The sequence below is a fragment of the Ammospiza caudacuta genome, chromosome Z, assembly GCF_027887145.1.
Source record: "Ammospiza caudacuta isolate bAmmCau1 chromosome Z, bAmmCau1.pri, whole genome shotgun sequence".
Classification (NCBI taxonomy): Eukaryota; Metazoa; Chordata; class Aves; order Passeriformes; family Passerellidae; genus Ammospiza; species Ammospiza caudacuta.
The window spans coordinates 49,348,902-49,373,662 of record NC_080632.1 but is presented as its reverse complement, the minus strand read 5'-3'; the positions used below and the strand labels follow the sequence as shown (position 1 = coordinate 49,373,662).

General features: G+C 36.0%; 1 protein-coding gene across 1 annotated transcript in view; it reads left to right on the top strand.

The window, feature by feature from the left end:
- The window catches only part of IPO11 (importin 11), an 84,537-nt gene that overhangs the window by 16,058 nt on the left and 43,718 nt on the right, over positions 1 to 24,761 (top strand). The window contains exons 6-20 of the mRNA XM_058823356.1: positions 3,905 to 3,977; positions 7,265 to 7,468; positions 9,093 to 9,225; positions 10,180 to 10,238; positions 11,034 to 11,082; positions 12,288 to 12,358; positions 13,705 to 13,897; positions 14,651 to 14,803; positions 15,031 to 15,074; positions 15,972 to 16,062; positions 17,237 to 17,284; positions 17,918 to 18,023; positions 21,947 to 22,073; positions 24,061 to 24,094; positions 24,276 to 24,316. Coding sequence (XP_058679339.1) covers positions 3,905 to 3,977; positions 7,265 to 7,468; positions 9,093 to 9,225; positions 10,180 to 10,238; positions 11,034 to 11,082; positions 12,288 to 12,358; positions 13,705 to 13,897; positions 14,651 to 14,803; positions 15,031 to 15,074; positions 15,972 to 16,062; positions 17,237 to 17,284; positions 17,918 to 18,023; positions 21,947 to 22,073; positions 24,061 to 24,094; positions 24,276 to 24,316 — 1,426 coding nt within the window. The remainder of the gene's footprint in view (positions 1 to 3,904; positions 3,978 to 7,264; positions 7,469 to 9,092; positions 9,226 to 10,179; positions 10,239 to 11,033; positions 11,083 to 12,287; positions 12,359 to 13,704; positions 13,898 to 14,650; positions 14,804 to 15,030; positions 15,075 to 15,971; positions 16,063 to 17,236; positions 17,285 to 17,917; positions 18,024 to 21,946; positions 22,074 to 24,060; positions 24,095 to 24,275; positions 24,317 to 24,761) is intronic.

The following is a 24,761-nucleotide window of genomic DNA, read 5'->3' as shown; positions in this document are numbered from 1 at the left end:
CATATGGGGCCCTCAGTTCCCTTCAGAAGATTCCCTTCAGAATCACCTACTACGATTACCCTTCTTTTCTTCTTGATGCTAGAGGTAGTGATCCGTCTTGCAGCTGAATCATAATTGGGGGGTTCACTGGGCAGGCAATTTTCTCCTAAATCATCTCATTGGGTCTCTCTATCCAGGATCTCATACCTATTCTGAAGTCGTACTTGGCTGGATGATGATGGGGAGGGGAAGGACTTTTTGCTATTACCTCTCCGAATGGGGACCCGTTTCCATTCCTCTTCATCTACCAGGTGCCCTTCTGTTGCCTGAGAGCGGGAGGCATATAAGTCCTCAGTCTCTTGGTCAGAAGCCTCCCTTAAAGATGGTAGGGCTGAACTCTGCCAGTCTATTTCCCTTTCACTTTCCCTGATACACCTTAACCTTTCGACTTCCTCCCTAAGCTCAGCCACCAGTGAAAGGAGGTCATTCACTTGTTCACACCGCAGGCAGGACTCCTCCACAACACTCCCTGATGCCACCAATAAGCTCAAACACTCTGGACATGGATGGGTCTGTACAGACACATCCTTTTTGGAGGGCCCGACTTGGTCACTTACACCAGCCACAGCTTTTGACCGTGTAGAAACCATTACTGACAAACACCTCAAAAATAACCAGGCAGCAGAAAGACCTCAAACAACACAGAGCACTCCTTACTAGCAAGAAAGCTGGCAACCCTGCCTGCTTGACCTGCCTGGGCGACCTGCCGCGCAAACTGCCTTGTATACTCCCCAGAGACTCACCACACCCCTGTGTGCCCGCTCCGGGTCGCCGCGCTCCCCAGACACCTCCTGTAATCAGCCACTCAGCAGCAACTGAGGAAGCTCCACCCTCTGCTCCTCTCTGACTCACAATGCCAGTAGTACATCAAAGCATGTTCTGATGTATAGATCAGGCTTAAAACTGCATTTTCCAGTGAGAGTGATTTAGAAGACGAGCCTGTGAACTTCCTCCCTCCTTCTTTTTCAGGCAGCTTTTCATATAGCTGTGGCAAAGAGCCTAGAGTTGTCATAGACTCTTTTCAGGCACAATTTGGCTTCTTTTGAAATTTGTTGTCAGCCTCCTCAAAAGCTGGTCTCACAGGATGATTTTGTATGTGTTTTTATTTTCTTCAGAAATGGTTTGTCTTGATTTCAAGAGCTGAACGTGTTTTTGATTTTACAGACAATTGTATCCCGTCTCTTGTGGACTTTGTTCTCTTATTTGAGTACTATGTTAGCAACACAGTGAAATACTTTAACAGTACTTTTCAAATATATATTTTCACTTGTGTGATTACTTCTCATAAGCCATAAATCCAAATGTGAAATATCAGGCTTTTTTTAAAAAAAGCTTCAAAATAATTTTTAAAGTATTTGGATGTATATATCTCCATACCACAAACACAGAGAAAGATCAAAGTAATGTTGAATTTGCAAATTGTGAAAGACTACAGCATAGTAGATAGTACTTAGAAGTTCATGTGTAGATGAAGTTGTTTTAATTTTTGGGCACATATAATTCAATGCTGAAGGGAAAGAACTGGCTGAAGGAGGCTCGTTCTTCCTGACTTCTCGCCTGTCTGTGACTTTTACAGGCGGAATTGTGGAATTGGCTTTCTTGCAAGGCATTAAGGGAGGCTGGGGCAGTGGTGCGGGTCTGTGTCTCCTTCAGGGGCTGAGGGTGTCCCTGTTCTCCGGCAGATGTCACTCTCGTGTTGTTGGAACGCGGAGTTCCTCCGCCCACGGTCCGGCAAACCCTCAGGAACTCTGTCGCGCAGTGCTTGCATCGACATTGATTTCTTAGATTTTTTTCATTACTGTTTTCTAGTTTTGTTTATCACAAGCTGGTGTCTTTAAGGCATTGATCCTCATGAATCTGTTTCTTTTCTTTCCTTTGTTTTGTCTGCAATGGCAAAAGCTTAATTACAGCGTTTTTATTTACAGTAAGTAATGAACTGAATTCTTGCTGCTCTTAGACTGTGCATATGATAAGTTTAATATAATTATGAAAAAGAGTTTAAAGCCAGGGGTCTTGTGAGCCCAGAAACAAAATAAATTCAGTAATATAGTAAAGTGGGGTTTGTTTTTTTTTTACAAACCAGGTTTTACATGCTTTCTCTTGTCTCTGAAAGTGAGTTATTATACAATCTACATTTAATTGATTATACATTTTTAAATTTTATTAATAAGAGTTTTTAAGTTTTAGAAACCACTTAGACGATGCCTGCATGTGTGGATATTATATACTGCACTTTCATATTATAAAAGAAAAACCCTCAAAAATTTATTGTCATGGAACATCATCTCATGGCTTTAGATTAATAAGTAAAGTAGTTACATGCAGAAAAGCTGTTACTGTTGCAGAGATCTCTGTAAATTTTAACCAAAATACTTTTAGGGATAATTTAATTTTTTCAGAAGAAAACTTAAAGCCTATGTTTTGATTTAAAATGTAAAAAATAAAATTGTGGCTCCTGAATGCTAGCGTTACCTTGGAAAATAAGACTTAGTGTACAGTTCTGAGTCACCAGTGAAACAATGGATTGCCCCCCTTTTGTACTATACTTCAAATGATAAGTCTTTGATCGAGAAAATAGTGAATACTTGTGTTTTTGCAGAGGTGAAGACAAAGTGAAAACTAGAACATTTTTGTAAATGTTTGTTTTTATGGCAATTCCTGCCTCTATTTGCTTATTATTTTGAGATTAATACTTAGTATTTGTCTAGATTAGAGTAAAAGCTATGCTTTAGGGAGCTTTAGATATAATTTTAAACCTCAGTATATAAAACTAGTCAGTTAATATCTGTGCCTGAGGTCAGACAAGAGGAAGTTGTTGTGTTGGTGTGCTTAATCTTCTTAATTTCCAGCCTCTAGCCTTCACTGAGATGTGATGTTTGCATGCTTCTAAATCATTGCGATGTTAGGTGAAACTTTAATCTGAACGACCTTGTGTGATAACTTACAGGCTTTTTATGAAAGAGAAACAGCTTTCCAGGTGCTGTCAGTAGATGAAAATTTGTTGGGGTTTTTTGTTTAGTTTGGTTTGGTTTTTCTTCTCCCCCAGTAGTGTAATCTATAAATACCAACAAAACCTTTTTTAGAGCAGTGTGTTGTGTTTCCTGCCTGGAAATTATAGGAAAATTGCATGAATGATATAAAATCCGAAGTAATACAGTAGGGATATCATACTGTAACTTGTAGTCTTAAAGTGATAGAGGTCACTTAAAATTAAGTATTAAGATACCACAATGTTGCACTTGAATGAAAATTAACCTTTATGGCTTAGAATTTTTTCCCTGCTCACTATTTTCTCCTGCACTTTATGGCAAATATATCAACATACTTTTCACACAAAGCTATAATTTTCAGTGGATCTGTACTTTTAAGCGTAAATATATTGCTTTATTATAGAAAAGGGTTTATAATAGAAAAGACTTAACTGCTTTTCCAAAAAAGCTGTCATCTGATATGATGATTGCCTTATTCTGGATATTTTTTGGCCACTGTCCATTAGTATACATGGGCAAATTTATGTTCAAATCCTCTATTCTGTCAATAATAACTATATGACAATTGTCTATGAGAAATCCATTTGAATTTTGTACAGTTTTGTGTTTTTTCATTGTATATATGTGTATTTCACTCTGTCAACTCTTTTGCCATTTATCTTTGAAAAGGTCGCACCAAGTCTCAGAATGTGAGACTAAAATGCCTTATAAGTATTTTTTTCACAGTTCCCTCTCTTTTTAAGGATATTTGAGATAGTGGAAGAGCAAATGATGTTCTTTTGTTAGTTTTGATAGTTTTTTTGATAGTTACAAATGAATTGATAGTAGTATTTTAATTGAAAATAAATAATATTTTGATAAATGTATCCTGGCAGTGCTCTTTCGGAAGAAGAAAAATCTACATTGCGTGCTGGACTTATCACCAACTTTAATGAGCCAGTGAATCAGGTTAGTGGTGATTGTTTATTACTCTTCCAAGAAATACTTGTATTGATAGATATCTTATTTTCTTTCTTTACAAAGTATTTAATTATAATAATGAAGTTGCAGTTTACATAGTGCTTTGCAGACAGACCTTGAAGTGAGATTTTTTACCATCAGTCATAACTCATTGAATTATAGAACTACTTTGGCCTGAAACAACATTTTGTCTCTGTGGTTTGTTTCTTTTGGTGTTGCCATGGCAGTTTGTTGTCCCTTGTTGTTTGTGCAACTATTTGGTGAAATGGTTCAGGGAATGGATGTAGCTGAAAATAACCTTTCCCTGAGTGATTTTGTTTTTTTCAGCTGTGTCTGCTCTCTTACCTGACTCCCAGTGTGGCCATGCAAGGAAATGTGGCAGAAGCAAAGCAGGAGCGAGCTGCTGATGTTGCTGCTGTATAAACCCACCTGAGCAGTATTGCTGTCACAATTTAGTGAATTTAAATAAGCTTAATAAAGCTTCAGTGTGATAGTGTCTTTTCTTACATAAAATGACTAATTGTAAGCCATGATTTTGATTAGGATAAGAATTTATTATATTGAGTCCAGAACTAATGTTAGGGGCACAGAATATGCCCATACTAGATGAATCAATCTTACCTTTGATAACTTCTTCCTCATGTAAGTATAAGATTCTGCAGGGAAGTATTTGCTAATATTTTGAGCTGGATCTTAAAAAACTTTGTCAAGGAAATACAGAAATGATGGGCTTAAGGTTAAGATTGAAAACAAAAGGCATTGGGAATAAACTTCTGTTCTGCAGACAGTTCAATTTTAACTTCTTGGGATTTCTTGACAGGATTAATGTAACTTCTAGGATTTGGAGCATTTTATCAAAATTAGGGTCGTTTAGTCTTTGTAGAAGCCCATTGTGAATGACAGTTTTGAGTAGAGCTAAGAATTTTCATTGCAAATGCAATTTTTAAAAAAGCATATAAAGTGTTTTAAAATTTGTTCTGCAGATATAGTTTCAATGTAAACAATATGACAAATACTGCTTGTTTCTGAATGTTAACTAAAATGAATTATGAAGTATGGCAAGCTGAACCATAGTGTGTGTCATTTATACTTTACTAGGTGGAATATAATTTATCAAATATTTAATTTTGAAGTTTGTATGGTTTTTTGCATATAATAATAGGTAAATTAACTATGAAACTCTAATATTAAGTATATTTTTTGCAAACCAAAACTTTTTATCAATATTTTTTTCCTACATTCATACATTCATTAGTATTTCATCAGTTTGCCTGCTAAGATGATAGCATAGCATTTTTCATAGTTAAGAATGCTGATGAACAGTTCTGGAGTTGTCCAACTATAGTTGCAGTTGAGATTGGAATGTTTTTAACTGACATTTTAAAGAGTTGTGGCTTCATGTTTTGGTTTATACGTCCTTATGACATTTTTTGGGATGTCATTTTTTAAGATGTGGAGATTTTTATTTGTTTTTATCACAGCAGTCTAAATAATTGCCCAAACAATTACATGTGATATGGAAATATGTTTCCATATCCCTTTCTTTACCTTTGTTCCCCAGTCTGTCTTGTAGGTATCCTGAGGTGTCCTTTCCAAGGAATCTTTAGTTCCCAGCCTGCTTGATATATCTGAGTGTTGATATCCTGTGTTCCTGATAACTGCACTTTTCCAGTCACTGGCAGTTCATAACACAGTTGCTATCTGCCTATGTTTTTTGCATCACTGAAAGCAGAAAAAATTATGACTCTTGTATAGAAAAAAAAACAACACAAAAAAGTGAGAAGTAGGCATAGTATGGAAATGTGATGATACAACTTGACTTCCAGGGGAGGTGTAGGAGAAAAAGAGAACATACCATCTGCTGAAAGCATAATTGCCATGCCCTCTGAAGATATTTAGCATATGGAGGGAACAGTGGAACAGGGTATTTTTCAAATGTATTACAGCAAGTTCTTTTTCTTCTTTCTCCCCATTTAAAAAGCCTGTGCTCAACATAAAAGTACTTTTGCCTTTCCTGGGAGGTTGCTTCTTGTGTCACATAGGGAGAAAAATCTGTTTGCTCCCCCTGTTATGTGAATTGACGTAATTTGATATAGTAATAAGTAGGACTCCCAGCTCTTCACTGTGAACCTTGACATCATTTTCCTGAAGCAATTCTTCTCACTAAGTAGCATGGTAGGAATAAATGTTGTGGAAGACTTGGTGGGGTTGTCAGACTCCAGATGAAACAGCTCAGGCGCCAGTAAAGAGGGGCATTGCTCTATCCGTCTTAGGCCTGAAATTCCTTGGATTTGGATTCCTTCTGGTAGCCTAAGAAGGTGACTTCTTCCCCAGGCTGGAAGTGTGGTTGTTCTAGTGTGCTGAGGGGAGAGAGTGTCTACTTCACCAGTCCAGTCAAGGACCTTTTCAATTAGAATGGGAAGAACAGGGAAAAGAAGAATGTGAAATTTTTGGATGTTTGAGGTAGGGTTTTGGGTGACCATGCAAAATATGCTAAGGAATGTTTAGGGGAAGGGAGTTGCACAGCAGCCAAGTGTGGAATAGACAGAAAGAGGGCATAAGAAGGGCCAGTCGTGTAAACATGAGTGGTCTGTACCTGTGTCTGAACAAACCCTGTGCCTGATGATCACTGCCTGTCCTGTGTTCTGATTGCATCACTTACCTGTTTTACTGTGTAATCTCACTCTGTTAATCATGCATGTGTGCTCCGAGGACCAGGTTCCAGCTGCTGGCAAGACTGGTGCCAGTGGAACTTGGGCCTAGCAACCAAAGTCAGGTGGTGTGAGTAGTGCAGGTGCTTCTGGCCTGAGGTTCTGAAGATCTGGAGCAAGAGAGAGTCTCAGGGCTTAGTGTACACATCTGTGTTCCTGGGCCTAGGGATGGCTCTATGTAAAAGTCAGGTAGAGGCAAACTGTGAGTAATGCGTATTCAGCAGTGTGTGCTCATAGAAAGTGATAAAAAAGATTGCTAAGTAAGAAGTGGTTCCCAGATATTTGTTTCTTTATGTGATTTCTAGAATAAATACAGTTACTGGTCTTCATGTAAAATTTAAGCAAGGTATTAAGTTTAGTATTTTACGTAATGCTTGCTACAAATATAAACTTTTTTCCCACATTTATTTGCATTCAGCAAACTTAAAAACAGCTTGAGAAAAAGCACAAAAAATGTATCATTCTAGGGTTTTTTTTGTTCAGGCTTTATTTGACTGTGGATCTTGTCATTATTCATTTCCTAAATGCCCTTTGACTTAGTGGTGTCTGTGGTATTTTTTGCAGATAGCAACTCAGATCTCTGTATTGATTGCTAAAGTTGCCAGAGTGGACTGCCCAAGACAATGGCCAGAACTTATACCCACTCTTGTAGAAGCTGTGAAGGTGCAGGATGATCTTCAGCAACACAGGGCGCTACTTACATTTTACCATGTTACGAAGACCCTGGCATCCAAACGGCTTGCTACAGATAGGAAGCTTTTCTATGATGTAAGTAATGTGATGCAGTATTGTACAGCATGCAAACTGGGTATTGCACATGCTTGCTTCTTCCTGAGTTTAGCTGGCAGGGCATTAATGGCATGTCTGTGGACTTAAATATCTGCTCTTATGTTGTGGGTATCTGTGTACTATGGAATAACTGGAGGCCATTTTCTGGGTGAGACGTTTGCGATCTTTATTAATTTTGCATACAGCTTGAGCATTATCTTAATTTATGTAAAGATACTGAAATTCATCTATAGAACATCTATAGACCTTTTCTAGGAATTTATGGAGTTTTTTTGGAAGTGTGTTCTGAATTTTTAAGTCAGTATAGTCTTTAAGAAATACTGGGATTTAGACTTCTATACTACCATATTTTAGTTTTTACCACCAGCAGGAATGTGTTAGAGATTTTTCCAGGCCATCTCTTCAGGTTAATTAAAAGGCAAGATGTGAATCCAGTGCCAAATATCGAGTCATTCATCTTATATTCTCCACTGTAAAAATGCACTGATTAGAACGTGGATGTAATTTTGGCTGTAGGCCATGCAGCTCCAAACCCATTTGGAGTTGGGCAACAGTGTAGTACCAGCTAACTGAATTTAATGACTTAAACATTTTTTCCAAACATGTTCCTCTGGAATTTTTGAAATTTCAGTTTATTCCTTCATTTTAAAGGAAGAAGTGAGTACTGAAAATGAAGACTGTTTATGAATGTTTACTTACTTATCTATGTAGAAATTTCTGTCTATGTAATCAATAAGATGAAATTTTAAACATCAGGAGTCTGAGGCATTCAAGACTGACTTGTAAATAGGACCTTTACTAACCTTTACTCATTCAAAGCAACTAAATAAACCGGTCATGTGCTTATGACTCCATTGATTTAAGGTGTAACAGACTAAATTCAGATTTATGTAATTATGAAGCCATCCATTGCTACCATAACTGAGTGAGAAAATCTTCATCTTCTGTTTGTAATTTAGAAATCTTTATCAGTTAAGCACTGTGTGTGAACTGTAATGTGAATTAAGTTAGAGATTTGTTCAGTTCTACCTGATTAGAAACTGTTTGTCATTCTGTGTTTTAAAAAAATTACTATTTGCAGGTATTGACAAAGTAAAGTTAGTTTTGGAGTAGGCATTGTTCAATACTATATTGCATCTGTAACTGCTAAGTGTGTCCCAGAGTAAGATGATTCAGACATTAATTTAACTGTAAGATGGACAGCTTGTCCTTGTCTTTGTGGAAGAAGAGGTGATGAGGAAAGCTGATAATTTTTTGAAGCGTCATAGCATATTATGTACCAGCAGCTGTATTTACTGAAAATCAGGTAAGAAAGGAGCCCTAAATAGTTTTCTTTAGGGTCAGAGTCATAGACCCAAGTAGTCAGGGACACCAATGAGTCTATCATAATATCTTCAAATCAAGACAAGGTATTTTTCTGGAAAATGTCTTAAGATTAGTATGACTCATTACAAAGAAACAAATTAAACATTGTGGTCCACGATACATACAAGAAGCTGTATTAAATATTTTAATAGTCAAAACAAGCCTTTAAAATTTGGGGATTTATTATGGTATAGCAAAATTCAGGAAGCAAAATACATTCTACATCTTCCTTTTGCAGCTTACATCAAATATTTATAGCTTTACATGTTCCTTGTGGAATCACCATACAGATACATTCCTACAACAGATTTGTAGAGGGGATGACGCTGCAGCTGCAAATTCCATAGAAAGGACCTTGTTGTCATCGAAAGGTAATAATATAGAATGATGTTAAGTGTAAGGAATCAAATAACTTTCTTCACAGGGAATGCATAGAAGTTCTTTGGTAAATAGTTCCCATTCTCTAACAAAGCCATTCCCATTGGAAATAACTGTATTTTTGTTTTGTTTTACCTGTACTGTTAGCCAGGCAGAAGGACTATTGCTCATGCAGAAGGGAGAGAGAGTGCTTTTGTTTCTCAGTATGCCAGAAACTGTGCACTCCACTGTGCATGCTTTAAGAAGTCAATGTCTAGGAGGTTGGAAGGTGGGTGGCATAACAGGATGTTTTCTTATGTGTGTTGTAATTTAGGCTTGCATGTCTTCAGCACTTAATTGAGGAAGCTGAGCTACAAGTTTCATTCCATTAAGTTCACCCTGTGTCCACTGAAAAGCTAGCCTTAGCAGTTAGTTTGTCTTAGGTTGATGCTCAAGGGCTTATGAGTGGAGTAAATGCATATCCTGACTACTTTGCTGCTTTTAACAATTGGGATTTTATTCTCTGCAATTCTTGCAATGTAAATAATACATGTCCTGAGTTGTTTCCGAAGATGCAGCATGCAGCTTTTGCTGGGTTACTGGCAGTGATAAACCAGAGAGAATTTACCAGTGGCTTATGTGCCTTACCTGTCTATACTGTGCCTTACCTGACTGTACCTGCTATTGCAGGATCTTTCAGGAGTTTAATACTTAAGAGTTTTGGCAGAATTCTTCCTGATGGAGTAATTGTTAAAAGTTCTCTTCATTATTTCACACAAGATATATTTTAAAGTAATTTCAACAAGGTGAATGTTAGATATGGGTGAGGCATGCACAACCGAAAATTATGTGTATTTTTTAAAGCGTTGAGTTGAAAGAAAGGCACGGCAAGTGGAATTTTTATTGTGTTCTGAAATCTGTTGAAGCAAGAGCTAATAAATAGCTACACAAGTAATTTTTTTTCCTAGTGCTTCGGAAACTAACAGTCCATGGCTTTGTAGAACCTCATTGCAATGCAGAGGTGATGGTAAGTGCATTTCTAGTTCTAGATTAGAAAACTTTTGTGATGATTTCAGGTATTATTGGAGCTATGTCTGGAAATCATTGAAAGGCACGCATTTGTATTATGCAAAGGAAGATCAAGCAACATCCTCTCAAAGTTGTCCTCCTGTCAGCCAAGGGCTCTCAAATCCTAGATGGATTCTAATGGCATCATGTTTATAAAAAGAAAGGACATCCGTTCCGAGTTACACACCACACGGTGGTCACGCCTGTTGCTTACTGAAAGGTGTCTTACATGTGCTCCCCCCCACCCCAGTTAAAACCATTTCGTTAAGTGATGAATTTGATGCCATGCTTGTCCTGTCACATTTGAGAGAGATAAAAGCCTGTAGTCTGCAGCCCCTGGAGAGGGTAGGGTCAGACAAAGAGACCCAAGCACCTTCCTTAACCTCCAGTGCTGCCTGTGGAGGAGTTGAGTACCTACGACCTGCGGCCTGCACTAGGAAGTTGAGAACAAGGTATAACTTGATAAACATATTTTAAAGGACATGTCTCCAGTTACTATCTTTCCTTCTACTAGAGTTGCAATGCCTTTAAGTTGTACTGATAATGTCAGTTTGGATCATCTGTGCAGTCTGCTTGCTAGCTAATTGTTAATTTCTAGAAGAAATTGTTTAAAGTAATCAAAGAGTTCACTTCAAAGTTATGTGGTCATGTCTGAGCTGGTAACACAAATGAACTAACTTTAGTCTGACATAATTTTGTTCTCATAATACAGTACAGAATAAGCTTCACCTTTAAAGACACGTTTGTTTTTCAGGGTTTTCTGCATGCCGTATTTGAACGGCTGAAACAGTTTCTGGAGTGTAGTAAGTATCTGAGCATTTTTCTTTGTATTTATTGTTAAATGTTAGAAGCTGGATGAAAATATACAGGCTAGTGCATGATCAGTAATCATTTGGGTGCAAGGTATTTTTGTAGAAGTTGACACTATTTTTTTAAATGCTGCTGAAACTATTAAGGAGGAATTCAGTAAAAGTGTATTTTTGTATCAATGGGCTAAAATCACATCAAAATTCTATTTGGTGTAATATTTCAACAACACTTTTTACAAGAATAGATGTCTAAACTGAATAGGAAAAATTTTTTTTAGATAAGTTATATGCAGTTTTGATATTTTGGTGAAGTTCCTGGATTCCGGAGACTGTACTTCAGTAAGAGGTCTGACTGGGGCTTTGAGCCTCATTTTTAGAAGAGATGGAAACTGCCTCCAATTGTCACTTTGGCTATACTACAGTCAGGCTCCTTCTGGCTCTTATTTCATTTTTGACAAGGTGCAGAGTTGAATAGAAGGGATTGAAGGCCATCCCATACTGAGGTTTGGTTTAGTCCCCTAGAATAGGAGGACTTTAGGGTTTCTATGTCCTAAGACAAGAACTGAGCTGAACCTTCCCATTTCTACATTTCTAATCAGTAGATTGTTTTGTTGCAAAAGCAGGTACAACTAGCTTATAGGATTAGTGTTTGCTTTTGTTATATTGTGTTTCTGCCTGTATGCTTTCAATATGGCCCTTTCTGGTTTTTCTTTCTTTTAATAAAAATTGTCTGGTTTGTTTTCCTAATTCAGAATGTTTTCTAATGCCCATAATAAATTATTCTTTAAGGTGGTGTTTCTAGAAAAGCACATAACTGTATGTGGTTTTATTAAAAGGACATCTTTATATTTTCAATGCATAATTATTTTTTGTCTGTACTAGCATTTGCTTGCATTATTTTAACTGCCTTTTATCATTGAATTTTCTGTATCTGTAATGATGTCACAGTTTTTATAGCCTGATCAACTGCAGTGAATTTCAGTACACTTGAGAGAAACAGTTTAATATTTCTATTCCTAGTCATTACCTTGAATTTGATTTAGAATTTATTTTGCCTTAAAATTTTTTTCAGGCTTAACTTAATCTCTTAACTACAGTAAAAATAAGTTCTTCTCCAGTGTTAATTATTTAAAACCTAGCTATCCAGAAGGAAAATGAAAGTCTAAAAAATGATAGTGGTGAAATGTCTGATTTACCAGGTAGAATTATAAGAGCAGAAAGCATATGCAGAGATCGTCTAGAAAAGACCATAATTCTGTTCACTAAAGTGGTAAGTAAAATCTCCTTTCAGTTGTTGTATAGCTTATATTTCTGGAGGAGCAGTCGCCATTCAGACACTTAGGTGCCTTAAAGTGAATCTGTTTCAGACCTTTCAAAGAAGTTGAAGGTACTATAACTTAAGACTTCTTTGTTAGGAGATGTATTTTTGAAGAAAAGGGTGTCTGTTTACTCGTGCTGTTGTAAGTTGCAGCAGTGAAGAGTACATTTTCTTAGCTCAAACAAAATTAAGTGCATTTCATTAGTAAATTATTTATCTAGGATTTGTTTAAAGAAGAGTTGGGGAAGCATTGGTTGAACAATGGTTCTGGTATTAAGGAATAAAGAAGAGATAGGCTTTGCATCATACCTTTTATAGGTAGTTAGATCACTGTTTCTATGGCTTTGTTATTTCTGTGGAATTACTGGCCACGCTAATTAATCAAAAGAAAATGACCAACATACTCTTCCCCTCTGAGGCTTGTATTGTCTAATACACTTGGACTTGTCAGCTGATTCTGTGCAAGTCTTAAATGCATATTGTATTGAAGGTAATGTAAACATAGACACTTGGTCTTGTTTTTTTGGGGTTCTGTTATTTTTTTTAAAGTTACAAAACCTACAGAGTTCCCACTGTTTTCAGATTCTATCTAGAGGCCATGGATGTATTTTAAATATTCAGCCTAGTTATCAGAAGTAAAAAGCACCTATCAGCTTCACTAAAATTGAGCTGAAAATGCTCTGACACATTATTTTTGGTCTTTGTCATACTACTTAGATAGCAAATGTGAATCTTTTTTCACAGACCTGAAGAGAAAGTAAATTTGATTAATCTACCACCTATGGAAATTCACATGCAAGAATGTAGGTTTAGGCATTTTTGCAGTACTAAAGGAGATTAAAGGAATCCACCAGTGTATTTTAGATCACTAATTGGAAAAGCTAGGTTGAGGAACAAGTGCTTGTACTGCATTGGTTATGTTGGGGGAGGAGTTATATAGCCCTCATACTGCTTTGCTTACACTGATTCCAATAGGGATTAATTATCTGCTGAAATACTCACTGTTTTAAGTATGGCTGATATATTTTATTTACTACTAGTAAGCTGGTCCATTTGAAAATTGGTATTCTTCCCCATACTTAAAAAAAAGTAATTTTGAACCAAAATCAAGAATTTTGCCATTAAATAATGCTTCATTAACAGTTGATACTGATCTCTTCCTAATTTCCTGTCCATGTCCAGTTTTCTATAGTTTTATATGAATTGGCACCTGTTTTTGATAACTAGTTTACTAAAGCATTTAGTAAGACTTCACCAAAAGTGTTTTGATTTTTCTGTTTCTACTTCCTTTTTTTAAGCTTTTGGACTTCCTGGATCAACATCCTTGCTCATTCACTGCTTTGATTCAGAGATCACTGGAGTTCTCTGTAAGCTACGTTTTCACAGAAGCTGGTGAAGGAGTTGTATTTGAGCAGTTTATTATACAATGCATGAATCTCATTAAGATGATTGTAAAAAATTATGCATACAAACCATCCAAAAATATTGAAGGTACTGTCATTACTAAAATAATTTTTTATGTCTTGAGAAATATTTTGCTAGCTATTCTCAACAGTTAAACTCCTTTATTAATGTTTTAATAATTATTGAAATATGTATGGTTCCACCTCTGTATGGAGAATTGTTATTTTAAGTTTTAAAGTATTAATGTATACAGATAATGACATTCCAAAGGACTTTTAAATGCAGAAGGAGCACAAATATATTTTCTTTTTTGATTGTTCTAGTTTCCATTGAACGAATTTTAAAAAGTACTGAGGTACAGAGTTTGGTTTATTATCATCAGCTAGTTTGTTGCATCTTTCCCATGAGATATGTTTGATAAAATGGTGTATTTTCTGTAATTACTAATACCAGTACAATGAAATACAGTTGATTGGAGATGCAGTTGTATATAAAGGAATTCATATGTTTTGCTTTGTAGGACTGTTTCATTTTGAAACTTCATACATTTCTGTATGGGTGAATTAAAAAAAATCCCTCAACTTTTCACATTAGTGGCAGTGACTAGATAACAATTAGCATTCTCTATGAATTTGAAAAAAGTTTTAAATACATACTGGTATGTGTCAGAATCAATTACTTGCTTAAAAACCTGTCTTACGAGCTGAAAGTCTCCCATGTAAGTAAGTTTTTTCTGTTTTTCTCAGAATATAATAATTTTTTATTGATTGATTTTTATAATTTTACTATACTAGTCTTTGATCATCAAACCACTTGATTGTCCATCATGTTTTATTTCAGACAGCAGCCCTGAAACTCTTGAAGCACATAACATAAAGGCTGCTTTTTTCACATTCCCAACACTAATGGAAATCTGTAGGAGATTAGTCACTCACTATTTCCTGCTGACAAAGGAAGAATTGACTATGTGGGAAGAGGATCCAGAAAGCTTCAGTAAGAAACATGCTATATACTTGATAGTAGTGTAATTAGATATTTGCCTAAGTGCTTCATTATTGGCCATTTTATTTCCTGCAGTTTTCTTGGACAAATATTCTTTCTGGACATTCTTTCTGTAATAAAAGATTCTTGATAGTCTATGATACCCTTAACCTACCACTAGACTTTCTTTGAACCATAGCTGAAATAATGCTTTTTTTCTTGTCTTTGTGGAATAATAGCTGTAGAAGAGACTGGAGGAGATTCTTGGAAGTACAGTCTCAGAGTAAGTGTTCAATTTGAAATAAATCCATTAAACATTCCTGAATGCAATTCTCGATAGTTTTGTTACCAAGATGGATAATATTTGGAAAAAATCCTTTTGCTTCTTCAGGTTTAGTAAAATTTTACTTTATTCTTTTTTCAGTATTCAAACTTGATGAAATACATGGGAATCTATGCACTTCATATTTTAGAAGGGAGGGAAAAGGAGTTTGCTTCCATTTGAATTATGTAGCATCTGGTTAAAGCCAGCAGTAGTTGTCTCTTTTTTAAACTGGTAATTAATGTAATCACTTATGACTTTGTTAGTAGACATGATGAGTGAAGGAAGTTGCAGGTGCATCTTTACTAGTTAATTAAATTCATTAATTAATTATTTTATTAGTTAATTTAGTGTTCAGATCAGAAATATGCTGTCGTACTGTATCTCCCAATTGTAATTGCTGTGATTTGCTTTGCAGGAGATCTCAAAACTTCTTTGCTGGATCACTTTTATTTTAAAACTAAAAAACCTAGCATAGTGCACATAATATGTTCTGGTCGTAGAATGGTGTTCAGACCAAGTCCCTGGCCTAGAGCCACTAAGCCAATACACCAAGAACCTGGGACATACCTGCAGTGTGGTCACTGGCGGCACAGCAACAGCTGTTTCACTCCGCAGATTGACCGTTCTTCTGCCACAGAACTGGTTGATACAGATACAGCCATCAAACTCATGCTAGAGTTAAGCACAAAGTATAGTAGAAAAAAAGTGGTATTTCTTACAATATTAATTTTGCTACTCTTGTGTTCTAAATTGTGACTTTCAGCGTGAGGTATTCAGCACTTAAAATTTTAGCATAAAATGTATTTTACTTGCCTTTATTTTGATAGATTCTAACCAGATCTTTTAATTTTTCAGCCATGCATGGAAGTCCTTTTTATTGATATTTTTCATGAATATAATCAGACTCTTACCCCAGTTCTTTTGGAAATGGTTCACAGTCTACAAGGTAAGTTATGGAAAAAAATAAGAGAAGTATAAAATGTATAATTGTTTACATTCATAACATACTCTTGTCAACTATTAAACTATTTGACCTTGTAACATCTAATTTTTTATAGTGCGTTCTGTCTGTATTTTTGAAAGTACATGTTAATATTCCAAAATTATTTCTAAACCTACCATAACAGAATGCATTGTGTATCCAGGAGGAGGAAGTCCTAAAGGGTCTTTGTTTTTATAGTAACTATTCTAGATAATTGACAAATGTTGTGGCATTTCTAATTTTAAGAGGTTTCAGGCTTTCTTAGCAGTGATCTACTCGCAAGCTTAATGAATTCTTTGGGTTGTTAATAGTTGGGAACTTCCTGTTCAAATGTTGCAAGGTAGTTCATGCTTTGTCTCTGCTAAAATCTTGGAGGGAGAAAAAATTTTAAAAGAAAAACTTTAGGTTAAGCTGTCATTTTTTAGAGTCTAGATGACTTTCCAAATCTGAAGAATCTGCTTGAAAATTTAGGGGTTTTTTGTATGAAGACTAAATTATTCATAAGTTGATGAGTGATTAATATTTTCTTTGTTTTACCTTATGATTCTTTGCCCCCAAACTAAGTTTTATAATGGCCAGGAAAGATAATAAGTGGGAGTGACTTTTTTTTCCCCTGTCAGTTCAGCTCAGTTTGTTTCCCCCAGCTGTCTTAGTTGAGTTACAGTATTTTGTATTTGAGCTTATCAGAAAGGATCATTACATTCTATTAAAATAAAATAAATAATCATTTTCTGAGAGTGGTTTCTGCCTTCACAAAATCTGTTCATAAAGTACTTTGTGCGTAGGTTTTAGGATGCCTTCACAAAATATTTAGTTTTAGGCACACATATATAAAATATCAGGGAGCTAGGTCTATGACCTTTTTGGATGTGGTACTATGTGATTGACAGTTGTCTGCAATTTGCAGGTTTTGAGTCTTTTAATTTAAAATACTCCCTTCTGACTTATATGTATGTTGTGTTATTAAAAATGTTTGTCTCCAAAGAAGTAAGTTTGTCTCCAGAGAAGTAAGTCAAAAATAGGGTGTGAAAGCAGAAATTTTGATGTAGTCACTGAACAGAGTATCAAAACTGAACTGCCAAGTTGCTTGCATTCCTTGTTTTAGTGACACTTTATTTATTTTAACTTTGGCTTGTAGGATCTACCAACGTGGAAAATACCAATGCTATACTGATTAAAGATGCTGGTAAATTAAATTTTACTTTATCTTTGAAGTAACAGAGCCACTTTCGTGTATGTGTTTTACTTCTTAAAAAATGCATGAAGAATTTGCAAGATTTTTTTAAAGTCATTTGGAAAGTGGGACCTAAATCCTAATTCTCCTTTCATTGATGTTGGTTTTCACTTTTGAAAATGTTTATGTAAAAATACACTGCTTTTTGGTTTTTTTCTGAAATAAGCAATCTCCTTTACTGTCCTGTTCTTTCTGCTGTGCCAAGTAAATGACCTTCAATATTTTCTGAAGAAAATAGAGATACTTTGTCCATTTTACAAGTGAGGAGATTTTATGGCAAAAGAAAATAATTGTTTCTTATGGAACTGTCCTTGATGATAGAATAAGATCCTCATTGTTCTTTTGACTTCTATTTTTTTTTAGAATCTAACCTTTCTTCTGTAGTGTCTTTCTTTTACTAATAATTTGCACCAGAGTTCCTTTCATCATGATCTGATAAAACTTTCTTTAGAAAGATAGGCTTTGGTTTTGTTTTCTTTATTATGTTCAGGTTATGAAAATGTGGTCTGAATATTAACCTGATTATTCAATATTAAAAAGTTAACATTGAAGTAAACAATATGCATAACTATCATTTTTCCCCAGTGTATAATGCGGTTGGACTGGCTGCCTATGAACTATTTGATAGTGTGGATTTTGATCAATGGTTTAAAAATCAACTATTAGCAGAACTACAGGTTTCTCATGACAGGTAAACACTTTGATTTGTTATGCCTTCATCATTTAAATATAGACGATTGATACAAGTCTGATAAGATATAATGCCTAAAAATTGCCAAGCTGCAAAATACTCAGCTTGAAACATATCCACTAAATGAGGAGAGGTATGAAATGCCTGCAGATAACTGATAGCAGTCACAGAAGTGACAGTGTTCTTGATAGTTCTTATTTAAATTACTGTGTGGTGAATATTTCAGGGTTCTGTAGAAGTACATTGTCTGTCTTCTTGCATACATTAGAGTTGACTAAACCTTCTCAGGATAATCACCTTTGCTTGTTTAAAAAATGATATTTAGGCCTCCAGAGACTTCTAGGCAGCAGAGTTCAAATGAAGTCTGTGGAAATCATCCCTGTAAAATGGTAGTTTAGCCAAGATAGTGATTTGTTCTTCTCTTTAAGTTTAAATTGAAAATTTAAAATTAAAGAGAAGAAAAATTAAATTGAAATTAAAACTGATCAGTAATTCTGATCAGTTAATTTTACTGCAATAAAGAGGGGAAATAATGGTTTGGGTTGTGTTGTAAAGTGTGGATGATTGCACCTTCTTCTGCATGAAGAGTTTTATGCAGTCCATCTGCTGTGGTGTTTCCTTCTCACCAAGGTCACCCTCACTTGGATGGCCTTCACAGCAGTACCTCTATTGTTCAGTGGATATCATGGGGTATTTTGAAAGATCGTTTTTGTCATCTCAGTACAGACTGAGCTGTCACTCTTTGTAACTATCTGGAAGACACTGTTCCTCCCTTTCCCTGAAGCTTACTCCCTAGGGGAAGGACAATGACCACTATTGTGCATGCTAATCCTTATCAGACAAGTTCAAATCAGCCGTTGACTCTAAATAAGTATGTCCTATTTTTCTCAACACAGTCATCAGCAGTGACCTGAATGTCCTTTGAAGACTGTTACTATGTTTTTCTTCTACATTTGCAATTCATCTTACCAGTGGCAATTTTTATGTGAAACATAAACTAATTTGTTTCCTTATACCCTTAGGAGCTACTATAAATTGTAAATGATTTTCCATAATGAGTCACTAGTCGGGTTTTTTATTTCTAAATGCTCTTTTTACAAAGAGAGTTCAGTTTCCTGTAGAGTGGAACTTAAATTGCTTTTTTCTACTACAATAAACTTTGAAACAATTAATTACTTATTTTTGGATGTATAACTTTATGTTAGTGTCAAAGAATGATTGCCACAGTTGTTTACTTGCTGTCTCCTCATGCTTTTATTCTTCTTCTCATTAGACTGTTTTTTTTTACTAAGATTTACTTACTATTTTCAAATTGCCAAGTACTCTAATGATTAGGCTAAATGTCAGAAGAGCAGGAAAAAATGGGAGATCTTGTGTAAGATTGTTCATTTGCTGTTGTGCTCCTCCAGCAGCAGTCTCCAAATAAAGCTGCCATGATCTTAGAAGCCTGTGCTGGCTATGGCATTTTTATGGTATTCACCCATCTAGCATAAGTGAAACTGATAAGCTTTTTGTTGTTGATACAGTTGTATACAGTCAGGAAGACACCTGATTTAACCATTTGGTTGGCATTTGAGATATCCCAGAATGAAGTAAGTTCCTGTGGGGACAAAAGTAGAAGAAGTTGTAGTAGAATTGCAGTAGAAGTTGTCTGGAATTTTGAAACCCTGTTTACTTTAACTGCTTTTACTGCCTTCGTCATAGGAGACCACCATGGCAATAAGGGAAGGCAGTGTTTGTGGGTTCAATGGAGTACTGCTTCAACAGCAGCTTTGGGAATACATATGCAGTTCAGATAGAGTGGGTTGGAGAGCATCCTCTGCTGTCCCACAGAATGTCCCATGGTTTCTTGTGTGCTTGTTCAGAACTGGTTGATGTTTGGAAACACAAACCTATGTGTTGTCAGCAGTGAGTGTGGAGTTTGCAATGCTTTGTTTTCTCTGAATGTTTCATTACCCCTTGATAGTAAGCCCATCAACCATGACCACAGTAATAGAAGAAATATGGAATTAAAAAAAAAGTTCTAAAAGATTTTTAGAAATAGTGCACTGCCAGATTTATCACTTGCAATGATGCTTTGTGCTGATTAATGAGAAACTTTTCCATAACATGAAAGTATGTTACTGAATACATTTTTTTGTTGCAATTACTCACTTGTAAAGCAATATTTCCTCCTGAGAGAGAAAGTAAAGTACTTCTGACTTGGACAACCTGATGCAGTCCAGACTGCTTAAAGGTACTGTCTTATGACTAATGCAGCAGAGATGGCCATAGTTTTCCTATGTGAGCTGTAGGTCCACCAGGCTTAGTGGGGGACCTATATTCAGTCACTGTGTGCTCTTTTTATAAAAGCTAATCTTCTGGAAAAAAAAGCTAAAAAAACAGCTAAGCTTTTCCCAGAAATAGTGAATGTAGAAAAAATAGGACCTCAAAAATGAGCACCTATGAGAAACTTCAGTATTAAAAAACAAACCCACAAAAAACCTCCAAAAAAACCCAAACAAAACTCAACCCAGACAAAACCCAAACACACACCTACCCCAAAAAAATCTCAAAAACATGTTGTATTTTCTCTACCATGTAGAGAGAGAGGAATAATATAGATATGCAGAGGTAGGATATATGTATTAAAAGTATAGTACCTATGACCAGACCTGAAAATCTTTGCTGTCAGCACTCAGTTATGTACTTAGATCATGTAATTTAAAACTTTTCTTTGTGATATTGGTCTATATATTAAAAAATACAGATATATATAAAAATCTCAATAAAATCACTTAGTTTTTAAAATACTCTGATGTTTGCAAGATTAGGTGTCAGATATGGGCCTTCTAAGAGTAAAAAAAGTTGTATCATCACAGCTTCTTGAACAAAACTAAGGGTGCATTAATAAGGCAGTCTTTTGTGTAAGTCATGCTTCGGTATGTGTTATTTATGCTTCACTGCCACTCAGTAAACATAAAGCAACACTGGACTGTTACTCCATATTAGATATGTGTTCCAGTCTAATGAATTACTTTATATATGCCATTTCCACAACTTTCATGTTCTCTGAAGATGTTTTTTGTTTATAGTCTTATAGTTATGGGAATGCTTAATAAAACACACTTACTAAACGTAGAGAAACCTCAATAACTTCAGTTTAAATGTCTTTTTGATGGCTTACAAGGGAGTAATTCTTCAAGTGAAAACCACATTTATGATAATCATATATTAGTTAAAATTCTGTAAATATGGTTTGTCTTTCTTTATACATCTGTAAGTTAAATATATAAATATGAGTTATTCCATCAGTGGAGAAAAATATTAGCTCTGTGAAATGCTTTTCTCTATCATTGTTCTGGTTTGTTCTTCCCATCGACTCTAAAGCTGTTTGATTTGTGCCCTTGTTGTGGCACTAGTGCAAGATTAGGTAATGTCTGTTCTTAGAATAGTTTTAGACTGATGAAGTGAACTACTCTGACAGTTGCTGTAGTGCAGTCCTTAAGTTTGCATTTTTAAATTGTATCTGACTTAAAATTTTTGAGCATAAATAGGATATCAAGGGAATTGCTGGGGACTGTAGTGAAAGCAGTAGATACCATGACTGCAGTAATAAGTGTAACATTTATTTTTATTTTTTTAATTGGTGGGCTGCATGTAGAATGAACTGCATCCCTAGGGAGAAACATTCAAGATTCAGTCATTTAGGATGAAACTTATCTTTTTCAGACTAAGCTGATTTTTCCTGAGCCTTTTTGTGAAGAATTTTAATGGAGAGTTCAGTTTTTGCACTGAAGTTGATATTGAACAATTAAGTGTTTTAATTGTTTTGGGCAATAACATTTTCATCATGATTCTTGGATTTCTTTTTCATCAGAGTACTCTATAACAACTAGTGTAATGAGTTAACAAGTGCAATTTTTTTCCTCCTACTTTTAAAGGTATAAACCAATACGCCGACGAGTAATATGGCTGATTGGACAGTGGATTCCTGTAAAATTCCAATCAGACTTGAGACCTATTTTATATGAAGCCATTCGTAACTTACTTCAAGACCGTGACTTAGTGGTAAGTATAAATAGCTAATCTTTTGGACTACACATTTGTTGTAATCACAGATGAAACAGAAATACCTCACTTTGTGCACACTTGATAGAGAATTTCATGATGTCATGCCTTTAAAGTCTGTTGTGTCTTGCAGAAGGTAAATAATTGGGAAGATGTGCTGATGTTTAATTGTGGAGATACTGAACAGTAATGTCAAATACATTAAATGAGGCCTGAATGTTCAATAAGTGATGACTTGGTGGGAAAATTAATTCCAAGAGCAACAAACTTTTTGTTTTATAGGAATAAAATGACAAAATGTCTTACAGTGATTTATGAACTAATGTAGCTAGAACTGAGTTATTCTTTGACTAGTACCTTTAGTATACAGCATTGATGAAGTGAGTTTGCAGATCACACCAAGCTGGGTGGGAGTGCAGATCTGCTGGAGGGCAGGGAGGCTCTGCAGAGGGATCTGGGCAGGCTGGATCATGGCTGAGGCCAATGGTGTGAGGTTCAACAAGGCCCAGTGCTGGGTCCTGCCCTTGGGTCACAACAACCCCAGGCAGCTCCACAGGCTGGGGCAGAGTGGCTGGAAAGGAGCTGGGGGTGCTGGTGACAGCAGCTGAACATGAGGCAGGCTGTGCCCAGGGGGCCAAGAAGGCCAATGGCATCCTGGCCTGGATCAGCAATGCTGTGGCCAGCAGGGCCAGGGCAGGGATTGTCCCCCTGTGCTGGGCCCTGCTGAGGCCACACCTCCAGTGCTGTGTCCAGGGCTGGGCCCTCACTGCAGGAAAGGCCCTGAGGGGCTGGAGAGAGCCCAGAGAAGGGCAGTGGAGCTGGGGCAGGCTCTGGGGCACAAGTGCTGTGAGGAGCAGCTGAGGGAGCTGGGGGTGTGAGACAAGGAGGCTCAGGGATGACCTTATCACTCCCTGAGAAGGAGCTTGTGGCCAGGTGTGTTGGTCTCTTCTCCCAGGCAACTGGTGACAGGGCAAGAAGAATTTGCCTTGAGCTGCACCAAGTGAGGTTCAGGTTGGACATAAGGAAAAATTTCTTCACTGAAAGAGTTGTCAAGCATTGGAACAGGTGGAGTCACCTGGAAATGTTCAATAATGTGTGGATATGGCAGCTGGGGATATGGTTTATTGATGGTGGTGCTGGTTTGGTGGTTGGGCTAGATGATCTTAAAGGTCTTTTACATCCATAATGATTCTGTGATTCTATGGTTATTTAGGCTTTAAAGATACCTGCTAACAGGATATGATAAATGGCATTGTTTGCTAAACTGTTGAGTACAAATCTGTAGTTTTAAGCTACAACTTCAGTTTACCAGCAGGTGAGATGAAGTCGAGATGCTGGTTTTGCCATTGTTTATTTTGTTTTTGTTTTTAAAAACTGGGCTACCAGCCCATTAAAAAAAAACAAACAACCAATAAGTAAACTTTGCTGGTTTGGTAAATACATTTAAAGTAGCAATTGCCAGTCATAATTATAATTTCTGTGATTCCTAAAGACAGCTTTAGCAGACCAGAGTGTGTTTGTTTTAGCAGACCAGAGTGTGTTTGTGTCAGCTGTTTTTATTTATTGCTTTCCAAGGCATTTCTAAGCATCTACAGGAAGAACAGTCTAACTTGTTGAGCTTATTAGTTTCTGTGCTTCTTGGTTGACAGCAAGCTGTGAGATAATTCCATGTAAAATTCCTCCTCTATTGCAAGAGTTTTTATCATAGTCTGAGTAGATATCTTCTTGTTTAATTACGTCTTGTCCTTGAACGTTATGCCTGAGTAGTTTTTTCAATTTCTACCACTTGAGCAATGACAAATAAAATGTAAAGGATACTCAAATGAAACTGAATGAAAATGAACTCACTACATTTCTTAGAGGATGATAAAACACAGAGTGATTCCATTTCCAAAACATAAAGTGATTTGATATTGTCAGGTACTCTCTGGGTAATCAAAATGTTTAATGGACGTATGTATGATGCTTCTTGACTTTTGTCTTTTAGGTCCGTATTGAGACAGCTACGACACTGAAGTTAAATATCCTTATTTGCAAAGCTGTTTGATTAGTTCTTAATTCTGAATTACTGGAAAACAACCAATTTTAAGCTTACTACCAAATTCTTTACATTATGTTTTTTGAGTATCCATGAAATATTTGCTCATTTGAGTCTTGGTATCTATCTTCAGTCTGTATTATTTTTCCTTAATGTTTGTTTACCAGTAGATGACTTTGAGTTCAGAACTGACCAGTTCTTACCAGTAAGAGCATTTACATATTCTGAAGAGTATGAATACATAGAGAAATATATAGAGAAAAGCAGGAAAATATATTTTCCAATTTTATTTTGAACTATGTTATTTAATAATTGATGTGTGTGCATGTTTGTATTGTATGTTCAGTCTTCACAGACCAAATATATACTCATACTGTTGCTGTTAAAGTTGCTAATGTGTAGATTTTAGTATTATGCTATTACAACTTTTTAGCAGTGTGTTTAGTGCTTTATATACCAAGTGTTGCCAGATAGTAAGTTTCTTTATGATAAGAATATATTAAAATTGTATCTAAGAAATACATCTACACAACTCTGTGGCTCTTCTACATGCTTGCTTCATGCAGTACTTTCCAACCTCCTGCTTCTTAAAAATATTAAATACAAGTGTGTGGTTACAGTAATGCCTTTAAAAGGCACCACTTTCTAGT